We start from the raw sequence: 12,380 nt of genomic DNA, 5'->3' as shown, positions 1-12,380 counted from the left end.
GTGGAGCTCCTCCTCACCACTCTGTTATTATTACATGTAGGTGGAGCTCCTCCTCCTCACCACTCTGTTATTATTATAACATGTAGGTGGAGCTCCTCCTCACCACTCTGTTATTATTACATGTAGGTGGAGCTCCTCCTCCTCACCACTCTGTTATTATTATAACATGTAGGTGGAGCTCCTCCTCACCACTCTGTTATTATTATTACATGTAGGTGGAGCTCCTCCTCATCACTCTGTTATTATTACATGTAGGTGGAGCTCCTCCTCATCACTCTGTTATTATTACATGTAGGTGGAGCTCCTCCTCATCACTCTATTATTATTACATGTAGGTGGAGCTCCTCCTCATCACTCTATTATTATTACATGTAGGTGGAGCTCCTCCTCATCACTCTGTTATTATTACATGTAGGTGGAGCTCCTCCTCATCACTCTGTTATTATTACATGTAGGTGGAGCTCCTCCTCACCACTCTGTTATTATTATTACATGTAGGTGGAGCTCCTCCTCACCACTCTGTTATTATTATTACATGTAGGTGGAGCTCCTCCTCACCACTCTGTTATTATTACATGTAGGTGGAGCTCCTCCTCATCACTCTATTATTATTACATGTAGGTGGAGCTCCTCCTCATCACTCTATTATTATTACATGTAGGTGGAGCTCCTCCTCATCACTCTGTTATTATTACATGTAGGTGGAGCTCCTCCTCATCACTCTGTTATTATTACATGTAGGTGGAGCTCCTCCTCACCACTCTGTTATTATTATTACATGTAGGTGGAGCTCCTCCTCATCACTCTGTTATTATTATTACATGTAGGTGGAGCTCCTCCTCACCACTCTGTTATTATTATTACATGTAGGTGGAGCTCCTCCTCATCACTCTGTTATTATTACATGTAGGTGGAGCTCCTCCTCACCACTCTGTTATTATTACATGTAGGTGGAGCTCCTCCTCATCACTCTGTTATTATTACATGTAGGTGGAGCTCCTCCTCACCACTCTGTTATTATTATTACATGTAGGTGGAGCTCCTCCTCACCACTCTGTTATTATTACATGTAGGTGGAGCTCCTCCTCATCACTCTATTATTATTACATGTAGGTGGAGCTCCTCCTCACCACTCTGTTATTATTACATGTAGGTGGAGCTCCTCCTCATCACTCTGTTATTATTACATGTAGGTGGAGCTCCTCCTCATCACTCTGTTATTATTACATGTAGGTGGAGCTCCTCCTCACCACTCTGTTATTATTACATGTAGGTGGAGCTCCTCCTCATCACTCTGTTATTATTATTACATGTAGGTGGAGCTCCTCCTCACCACTCTGTTATTATTACATGAAGGTGGAGCTCCTCCTCACCACTCTGTTATTATTACATGTAGGTGGAGCTCCTCCTCACCACTCTGTTATTATTATTACATGTAGGTGGAGCTCCTCCTCACCACTCTGTTATTATTACATGTAGGTGGAGCTCCTCCTCACCACTCTGTTATTATTACATGTAGGTGGAGCTCCTCCTCACCACTCTGTTATTATTACATGAAGGTGGAGCTCCTCCTCACCACTCTGTTATTATTACATGTAGGTGGAGCTCCTCCTCACCACTCTGTTATTATTATTACATGTAGGTGGAGCTCCTCCTCATCACTCTGTTATTATTATAACATGTAGGTGGAGCTCCTCCTCACCACTCTGTTATTATTATAACATGTAGGTGGAGCTCCTCCTCACCACTGTTATTATTATTACATGTAGGTGGAGCTCCTCCTCACCACTCTGTTATTATTATAACATGTAGGTGGAGCTCCTCCTCACCACTCTGTTATTATTACATGTAGGTGGAGCTCCTCCTCACCACTCTGTTATTATTATAACATGTAGGTGGAGCTCCTCCTCACCACTCTGTTATTATTACATGTAGGTGGAGCTCCTCCTCACCACTCTGTTATTATTACATGTAGGTGGAGCTCCTCCTCACCACTCTGTTATTATTATTACATGTAGGTGGAGCTCCTCCTCACCACTCTGTTATTATTACATGTAGGTGGAGCTCCTCCTCACCACTCTGTTATTATTATTACATGTAGGTGGAGCTCCTCCTCACCACTCTGTTATTATTACATGTAGACCCTACTTTACTGACTTGATTGTCCCCGTTTAAATACAAAACAAATTGACAATACAACTTTCATATCAGTTACATACCAATAAAACTTGGCAGCTAAAAACTCAATATCAGCACATTCAAGTTTGAACCCCAAAAAACATACAAATCTGCATGGATGTGAGCTGACGGATGGAGGGTCGTCTGAGAGCTGACGGATGGAGGGTCGTCTGAGAGCTGACGGATGGAGGGTCGTCTGAGAGCTGACGGATGGAGGGTCGTCTGAGAAACAGAACAGATGGTACTGAGAGCGGAGGAAGCATTCCTGGTCTCGGAGGGAGCCAGTCAGTCAGAGTCGGAGAGACAGTCAGATCCGCAGCCTCGGCAACGCACCTCACCGTCCCCTGGCGTCGAGTTTGCTCCGGCTTTGTTGATGCTGGTTAGCCACTCCTCTCGATTACAGATCATTCATTTTTTAATCCCACTTCTCTCTGTAGACCACCCTCTCTTGATTTCCATGGGCCATATATATTTTTTCAACTGTGATGTCTTACATAAAAGGAGGTCACTGAGTAAGTTAATTTAACCAGCACTGTCCCCAATGGTAGTTTCTTGGGTCTGCCTAACTGCTACTTAGGTCCTGTGCTTTATATATTTCAGTCTTTCAGACATCCACAGCTGCATTCCTTAATCTTCTATTGTTTATGTCCATTAATGGGAAATGCATAATCAAGATGAACATAACTATTTTGCTGGTGATCAGGAGAGACACTACACAAGTACATTTTTCCTGTCCCATTTGTCAGTTTGGCAGTTGCTTCGGTCTGCCTAACTGCCGTTTAGGTCCTATGGGTTTGCCATCATGTCTCTTCTTGTGTGAATAAAGGTTTGCTCTACAGCTGAAACGCTTCCCACATTCAGTGCACAGGTATGGTTTCTCTCCTGTGTGAACTCTCTGGTGGATTTTGAAAGTTCCTTCTCTACTGTATGTCTTCCCACAGATGGAGCAAAGGTATGGCTTCTCTCCAGTGTGTGTCAGTAAATGACATTTTAAGTATGCTTTTTTCACGAAACTCTTTCCACACACAAGGCAGCTGTAGGGTCTCTCTCCAGTGTGTGTTCGCTGGTGAATTTTAATGTAGCTTTCATTGACGAAACATTTCCCACAGTCAGGGCAGGAGTACGGCTTCTCTCCAACATGTTGTAACTGGTGGTCTTGGATTTGCCCTTTCTCAGTGAATTCCGCCCCGCAAAGGGAGCATTGGTAAGACGGCTTCTTTCTGGTGTGAGTTTTCATGTGTTTTTTTAGTGCTGGTAGAGTTTGGCATATCTCCCCACAATCTATGCAATTATGAAATGTCTTAGCTGTGTGCTTCTTCTGGTGTTGCTCGGGTTCTCCTGACGTAGAGGGACTGTCCTCTCCAGCGGACCACAATTTGGGGTTCAGTCCTGCGTGGAGGACATGGTGTGAGATAATGTGAGGTCAGTCAAACCAGCATGTACTTCGTGAAGAAGTAAGAAAGTCCAATGGAAATACAGTCACTTCCTAGGACGGACATTTTTCTCTTTCCAGAACTACTCAACATTTTTTTTTTATCTGATAAAAGTGTTCAAATTTCAAAACGTGTAATGCCTGAAGTATATTTTTTTCACAATAAACTCAAGCTGACAAACTGACAAACCATAGTTACTGCTATGCATAGTAATTACTAGGACAGATAACAAATGTTTCCATAGTTACTGCTATGCAGTTATTACTGGGACAGATGACAAATGTTTCCATAGTTACTGCTATGCATAGTTATTACTGGGACAGATGACAAATGTTTCCATAGTTACTGCTATGCATAGTTATTACTGGGACAGATGACAAATGTTTCCATAGTTACTGCTATGCATAGTTATTACTGGGACAGATGTCAAATGTTTCCATATTTACTGCTATGCATAGTTATTACTGGGACAGATGACAAATGTTTCCATAGTTACTGCTATGCATAGTTATTACTGGGACAGATGACAAATGTTTCCATAGTTACTGCTATGCATAGTTATTACAGGGACAGATGACAAATGTTTCCATAGTTACTGCTATGCATAGTTATTACTGGGACAGATGACAAATGTTTCCATAGTTACTGCTATGCATAGTTATTACTGGGACAGATGACAAATGTTTCCATAGTTACTGCTATGCATAGTTATTACAGGGACAGATGACAAACGTTTCCATAGTTACTGCTATGCATAGTTATTACTAGGACAGTAATATAAGACTTCTTCTCACCTCTGTGTGTTTTCATGTGTGTTTTCAGATTTCCTTTCTGTGTGAATCCCCTGCCGCACACAGAGCAACCGTGAGGTTTCTCTCCTGTGTGTGTTCTCATGTGCCTCTTCAGTTTCATGGCTTCCGATAGTTGTTTTCCACAAACTACACAGTCGTGAGACTTCTTAGCTTTGGGATTCTTCTGGTGTTGTACAGGTATTCCTGACGCAGGAAAAGAAAGAAAGACAGTGGCCGTGGCCGAATACCCCATACTAGTCTACTACATACTTAAAAACGGCACACTCATTTCGGCGTTTGTTCTAGTGGAATTCACGCGTGTTTTCCTGACTCCCGTGTCTGACCACAGCTGATAATCAGATAAAGTGACGCGCTGTACCAAAATGAACAATAGTGAAGACATACTATAACACTTTATTTTCCGCATACTATTTAGTACGCTAGGATGGGTATTCGGACACGGCCACCGTGTCGGTTTACTAGTAAAAGGCCAACGTGTTTCTTTTTTTTTTTTTACGTGAGTTATCACTGGTCACATTCCAGGCTGACTGCATTGCAGAAGCATGCCAGACCTCACGACGCATGGATAGGTGATTAACATAAATATTATCATCAAAACACGTCATACGATACGCAATCTGATGCCCGACTGTGCAGTCGATGACACGGCACGCAACCATTGGCTGATGCAATGCAACGTCTGCAATGTACAGTACCAGTCAAAAGTTTGGACACACCTATTCATTCAAGGGTTTTTCATTATTTTTTACTATTTTCTACATTGTAGAATAATAGTGAAAACATCAAAACTATGAAATAACACATATGGAATCATGTAGTAACCAAAAAAGTGTTTTAAAAAAAATCCTAATTTATTTTATATTTGAGATTCTTCAAAGTAGCCACACTTTGCCTTGATGACAGTTTCTATAAGTGCAGGCGTAAAAACCATCAAGCACTATGATGAAACTGGCTCTCATGAGGACCGCCACAGGAAAGGAAGACCCAGAGTTACCTCTGCTGCAGAGGATAAGTTCATTAGAGTTAACTGCACCTCAGAAATTGCAGCCCAAATAAATGCTTCACAGAGTTCCAAGTAACAGACACATCTCAACATCAACTGTTCAGAGGAGACTGCGTGCATCAGGCCTTCATGGTTGAATTGCTGCAAATAAACCACTACTAAAGGACACCAATAATAAGAAGAGACTTGCTTGGGCCAAGAAACACAAACAATAGACATTAGACCGATGGAAATGTTTTCTTTGGTCTGATGAGTCCAAATTTGAGATTTTTGGTTCCAACCGCCGTGTCTTTGTGAGACGCAGAGTAGGTGAACAGATGATCTCCGCATGTGTGGTTCCCACCATGGAGAATGAATGATGTGGTGTGATGGTGCTTTGCTGGTGACACGGTCTGTGATTTATTTAGAATTCAAGGCACACTTAACCAGCATGGCTACCACAGCATTCTGCAGCGATACGCCATCCCATCTGGTTTGTACTTAGTGGGACTATCATTTGCTTTTCAACAGGACAATGACCAAACACACCTCCAGGCTGTGTAAGGGCTATTTGACCAAGAAGGAGAGTGATGGGGTGCTGCATCAGATGACCTGGCCTCCACAATCACCTGATCTCAACCCAATTGAGATGGTTTGGGATGAGTTGGACCGCAGAGTGAAGGAAAAGCAGCCAACAAGTGTTCAGCATATGTGGGAACTCCTTCAAGACTGTCGGGATAAGCATTCCAGGAGAAGCTGGTTGAGAGACTGTCAAGAGTGTGCAAGTGTAACGGATGTGAAATGGCTAGCTAGTTAGCGGTTGTGCGCGCTAATAGCCTTTCAATCGGTGACGTCACTTGCTCTGAGACCTTGAAGTAGTGGTTCCCCTTGCTCTGCAAGGGCCGCGGCTTTTGTGTAGCGATGGGTAACGATGCTTCGTGGGTGACTGTTGTTGATGTGTACAGAGGGTCCCTGGTTCGCGCCCGGGTCGGGGCGAGGGGACGGTTATAAAGTTATACTGTTACACAAAGCTGTCATCCAGTCAAAGGGTGGCTACTTTGAAGAATCTCAAATATAAAACATATTTTAATTTTTTTAACACTTTTTTTGGTTATTACATGACTCAATATGTGTTATTTCATAGTTTTGATGTCTTCACTATTATTCTACAATGTAGAAAATAATAAAAAATTAAGAAAAACCCTTGAATGAGTAGGTATGTCCAAACTATTGACTGGTACTGTAGTTGAGTTTTACATGCAACATCACTAATGTTGAGCTGTGGTAAACTTAGTGTGATAAACCATATTGTCAGTCACTCAAATCACTTTGGCTACACTCTAGCAGTCATGGTTTCCCGACATGGCTGCTCACACACAACAATCTCATTATTTAAAAGGATCTCTGTGGCTTTTCACCTGTGTCAACTTTCTGATGATGTGTTTTGAGTAACTCTTTCTGGTAGAACAGCTCTCCACAGACAGACTTGTTGAAGCCTCTCTCTATGTGTGTCCTCTGGTGTAACACGAGGTCATAGGCAGCAGGGAACTCCTGTCCACAGCCAAAGCAGCGGTGAGACGTCGTGGCTGTGTTGTGGTTCTCCTGGTGTTGCTCAGGTTCTCCTGATGTAGAGGTAGTCTCCTCACTGCCGTGGCTGGAGGCAGGACTCATTCCTGTGGAGGAAAATAATAAGGATTTAGTAATAGAGCAAATAGAGGTAACTACCAAAATAAAGGAAACACTTGAGTCAATTAGTATTCTGGCTGCTCTGTTAGACCTACAGGTAACTACCAAAATAAAGGAAACACTTGAGTAAATTAGTATTCTGGCTACTCTGTTATGTTGTGGAGGTGCATTTTCCTGGCATGGGTTAGGTCCAATCAACCCCTTAGAGGACAAGATAAACACCAATAAATACACTGCCATTCTGACTGATCCCCGTCAACCTTTGGTGAATAATTTCTATCCAGATGAGAGTGGTCTCTTCCAGGATGACAATGCTCCCATCCACTAGGCACGAGTGGTCACTGAATAGTTTGATGAGCATGAAAACGATGTAAACCACATGGCATGGCCGTCTCAGTCACCAGATCTCAACCCAATTGAACACTTATGGGAGATTCTGGAGCGGGGCCTGAGCCAGCGTTTTCCCACCACCACCATCAACAACAACACACCAAATTATGGAATTTATCGTAGAAGAATGGAATGGTGTCGCATCCCTCCAAGAAAGTTGCAGACCCTTGTAGAATTCATGCCAAGGCACATTAAAGATGTTCTGGCTTGTGGCCCAACAGCCAATTAAAACACTTTATGTTGGCGTTTCCTCTTTTTTAGCAGTTACCTGTAGGTCCATTACTATGGAAACGGAAAGGAAAGGGGGATACCTAGTCGGTTGTACAACTGAATGCCTTCAACTGAAATGTGTCTTCCGCATTTAACCCAACCCATATGGTAGTATAGTATAGTGTCCCAAATGGCACCCATTTCCCTATGCGGGCTCTGGTCAAAAGTAGTGCACTATGTCGGGAATAGGGTGCCATTTGGGCCCTATTCAAAAGTAGTGCACTATGTCGGGAATAGGGTGCCATTTGGGCCCTAGTCAAAAGTAGTGCACTATGTAGGGAATAGGGTACCATTTGGGGTCTATCTTCTATGTTTTTAAAGGCATCCTTTCACCACTACTTACCGAGCTGAAGAGGATCCCAATTACCTAAATCTCCTTCAGAATATATCAATCACCCTACTTCCTCTTCTTCCACCCTTTTCTCTTCTTCCTTCTCTTCCTCCTCAGTGTCGTTACTCTCTCTCTCGCTCTACAGTGTGGGCAGTCATATTTTCCTGCTGAGTCAAGCCCATGCCACAGACAGGGCAGGAGTAAGGTTTCTCTCCTGTGTGCACTACCAGGTGTAGCTTCAAGTTCTTCCTGGATGCAGAACATCGGTAAGGTTTCCCCCCTTGGTGGATCTGTTGGTGTCTGCGTAGTTTATACGAGGTAGGGAACTCCTTTCCACACTCTCTGCAGCCGTGTGTCTTCTTGGGTTTGTGTTTGTTGTTGTTTGTGTCCTGTTGTTCAGGTTCTCCTGAGGTAGAACCTCCTCACTGTCAGAATGAAGGCTGCAACTCTCTCCTGTCTCTACTGTGGAGATATAGGAAGAGTCCGGTCCGTCTAGCTCCAGTGGGAACATCATTAGAGGCCCAGTTCCAAATAGACCCTACACACTTGTTAAGATCTGATTGGTCGAAGCAGTATGGGGATGATTCCACCTGACCTGTCAGAGGACAAGGTGGAGCTTTTTTCTCAAGTGGGATCTTATTGGACTATCAGCATGAACTAATAAAGCCATCTCTGTCTGCTCACTGGTTGCTGCTACAGCTGACCCTTTAATGCTCTTGATGATACAAAAGCAATGTCCACAAAAATGATATGCGTTCCAAATGGCACTCTGTTCCCTATACAGCATCAATGTATTGCACTAAAGGGTTGTCATTTGGGACGAAAAACCTTGGTCTTTGTCAGATTATTCTCTCTGTGTCCAGCTACATGGGACAACTATTGAAAGGCATTTGCACACTCACCAGTATTTCTCTGACCCCAAGGTTCATGATCGTCTTGTGGCTCCTCTTTGAATAAAATGTTAAAACTTTGGACCATCTCGGGACCCTGGAGTCTGCTGCTCTGGTGTTGCTGGTCACCATGGTTACAGTCAGGACTCCGCCATTTTGACTGTTGGTGTTCATCAAACTATAAAAAAGCCAAGGTGAGAGAGCACATCACACATTGTATCAATAATATAAATTAAGCTTTGTTACAGTCCTAAAAACTAGCCTAGTTAGGGTTGATAACGTATTATTTTGAGATAACTTGCTAACCGTCCTGACAACTTATCGACTTATTCAACTCTGACAAGTGAAGTTGCTTAGCTAACGTTAACGCGTTAGCTAATTTAGCTAGCTAGTTAACGTTAGCAAACAAATAGGTTAGAGTTTGTCTTCTCACCTCATGCATTGTGAATGCGCTTCAAATATATCAAAGAATATGTTGTTGTGCCAGAGTTATTCCAGTCTCTTGCTGTGCTGTGAGGGAGAAATGTTAGCTAACGATAGCGCGCTGCTACAACTGGCTAGTATTGTAACGTTAGCTCCTAAACTGGCAGAGGTGGAAATCCCGCGTTTCATAGTTCCATACGTTAACTAGTCCAGCCAGTGAATAATACTTAACGTTACCATAACCGTATCATAAATTATATCTGGTGATATTAGCTGTATGGAACTAGCTACAATGCTTTGAAGTGCGATAAATAAACTGGTTAGTTAACATCAGCTAGCTGCATTACTACTTCCGTGTTTGGTTTACGTCGTCTTCTTGGTGCGCGTTAGTAAACCAAATCAAAATCAAATTGTATTGGTCACGTGCACATATTTTGCAGATGTTTTCGCAGGTGCAGTGAAATGCTTATGTTTCTTGCTCGTGCAGTAATACCAAACAGTACAAAACACCCAAAATAAAAATGTGGAAATTAAGAAATATGAGCACGAACAATGTCTGATGCTGGAATGTCATTGTATATATGTTGAGGTGTGTATAGACAGCATATCAATAGAAAAGGTGTGTATAGCAGTAGTAATATAGCATTAGCCTTGGCTAGAATACAGTATATACATACAAAGTGGGTAAAACAGTATGTAAACATTATTTAAGTGGCCAGGTCGCAGTTGTAAATGAGAACTTGTTCTCAACTGGCCTACCTGGTTAAATAAAGCTGAAATAAAATTCAGCACAAAGGTAAGATCTCTCCCCTGTGTAAACTCTTAAGTGGTCTTTGAGAGAATCTTCTGAACCATACGTTTTTCCACAGATGGGGCAGTGTGTGTCTATAAATGTTTTGGTACTTGATTTTGTTGCTTGAAACTCTTTCTACACACAGGGCAGCTGTAGGGTCTTTCTCTAGTGTGAGTTCTCTCGTGACTTCTAAGCCCATTTGAATATAGCTTCCACTGACAAATCTCTTCCCACAGTCAGGGAAGAGGTAAGGCTTCTCTTTAATATGCACTAACTAGTGGTCTTCTAACTAGTGGTCTTCTAACTAGTGGTCTTCTAATTGTCCTTTTCTCAGTGAATGGCTTCCCACAAACAGAGCATTGGTGAGGCTGGTTCTCTCCTTAATGAGTTCTCGTGTCCATCTGTGGAGCTGGTAGGTGAGTCTTCCTAGCTGTGTTGTGCTCCTGGTGCTGTTCCGGTTCTCCTGATGTAGAGGGACTCCTCACCAGGAGACCACAACCTGGGGTTCAGTCCTGCATGGAAGAGGTTGAAGCTGAGATCTAGTTAGCTTTTTACATCAAACTGACAAATTTCATAGTCTGGCTCAGAATAACTTAAATCAGCGTGAGATTATTATTATTCTTACGTAAAATGTGAGATGTGGAATGTCTTTCCATTGTCCGGGGTCTCGGGCTAAGGCTTCTTCTCACCTTTTTGCGTTTCCAGATTTCCTTTCTGTGTGAATCCCCTCCCACACACAGAGCAACAGTGAGGCTTCACTAACCTTTGTGTAACCTTAGTTTATATGAGCAGTTCTTTCCCACACGTTGAACAGTGGTGAGATCTCTTTACCTTCTCCCGGTGGTGGGCAGGTAATCTTATTGTAGAGGGATTCTCCTCAACAGGGTACAAACCAGGGGAGCTCTTCTGCAGGAAAGAAAGACTCTGTGTGAGTTTACGAGTACTCGGTCAAAGGCCAGTGGTTACAATCGGATTCTCTACCCTTGTGCACTCGCACACTCCCCCTCATGTATTTAAAGGAAGGGATTGGTGTAAAAGGAATATGGTGGAAACTCCCTCTAGCCATGCTTGCACCAATCCAATGGCTTTAAATGCATGAGGGGTCGTGACCAAGTGCACACTTCTGAAAGAGGGTAGAGATAGTAGTGCTGCCAGTGTCAAATCAAATGTTATTTGTCACATGCGCCGAATACTACAGGTGTAGACCTTACAGTGAAATGCTTACTTTACAAGCCCTTAAACAACAATGCAGTTTTAAGAAAAAAAATACCCCCCAAAAATAATTAAAAGTAACAAATAATTAAAGAGCAGCAGTAAAATAACAATAGCGAGGCTGTATACAGGGGGTACCTGTACAGTTGTTTCTTTGATGTGAAGTGTTCCATAATGTAAAGATAGTAATGTTGAGCTGTGCTAAAATGTAGAATCTCACCTAATGTAATTGAATAGGATCTCTGTGAGTTACACCCAGAATAACATGTAGAATCTCACCTAATCTAATTAAATAGGATCTCTGTGAGTTACACACAGAATAACATGTAGAATCTCACCTAATCTAATAGGATCTCTGTGAGTTACACACAGAATAACATGTAGAATCTCACCTAATCTAATTAAATAGGATCTCTGTGAGTTACACACAGAATAACATGTAGAATCTCACCTAATCTAATAGGATCTCTGTGAGTTACACACAGAATAACATGTAGAATCTCACCTAATCTAATAGGATCTCTGTGAGTTACACACAGAATAACATGTAGAATTTCACCTGATCTAATTGAATAGGATCTCTGTGAGTTACACCCAGAATAACATGTAGAATCTCACCTAATCTAATTGAATAGGATCTCTGTGAGTTACACACAGAATAACATGTAGAATCTCACCTAATCTAATTGAATAGGATCTCTGTGAGTTACACCCAGAATAACATGTAGAATCTCACCTAATCTAATTAAATAGGATCTCTGTGAGTTACACACAGAATAACATGTAGAATCTCACCTAATCTAATTAAATAGGATCTCTGTGAGTTACACACAGAATAACATGTAGAATCTCACCTAATCTAATTGAATAGGATCTCTGTGAGTTACACCCAGAATAACATGTAGAATCTCACCTAATCTAATTGAATAGGTTCTCTGTGAGTTACACCCAGAATAACATGTAGAATCTCACCTAATGTG

General features: G+C 42.2%; 1 protein-coding gene across 2 annotated transcripts; it reads right to left on the bottom strand.

The window, feature by feature from the left end:
• Positions 1 to 2,100: 2,100 nt before the first annotated feature.
• On the bottom strand, positions 2,101 to 9,742 carry LOC120041606 (zinc finger protein OZF-like). Of its 2 annotated transcripts, XM_038986475.1 has the most exons (5): positions 9,406 to 9,742; positions 8,985 to 9,150; positions 6,824 to 7,078; positions 4,406 to 4,606; positions 2,101 to 3,567 (listed from the first exon to the last, which is right to left on the bottom strand). In XM_038986475.1, the coding sequence occupies exons 1-5, from the start codon at positions 9,412 to 9,414 to the stop codon at positions 2,921 to 2,923; spliced, it is 1,278 nt and encodes a 425-aa protein (XP_038842403.1). In that variant the 5' UTR covers positions 9,415 to 9,742; the 3' UTR covers positions 2,101 to 2,920. The 2 variants fall into 2 exon arrangements, with proteins under 2 accessions (XP_038842403.1, XP_038842404.1); XM_038986476.1 differs by lacking the exons at positions 2,101 to 3,567; positions 4,406 to 4,606 and having other exon boundaries at positions 6,632 to 7,078.
• Positions 9,743 to 12,380: the final 2,638 nt, after the last annotated feature.

This window comes from Salvelinus namaycush, unplaced genomic scaffold, assembly GCF_016432855.1.
Source record: "Salvelinus namaycush isolate Seneca unplaced genomic scaffold, SaNama_1.0 Scaffold485, whole genome shotgun sequence".
NCBI classification, from domain to species: domain Eukaryota; kingdom Metazoa; phylum Chordata; class Actinopteri; order Salmoniformes; family Salmonidae; genus Salvelinus; species Salvelinus namaycush.
This window is presented reverse-complemented; position numbering and strand designations above follow the sequence as displayed.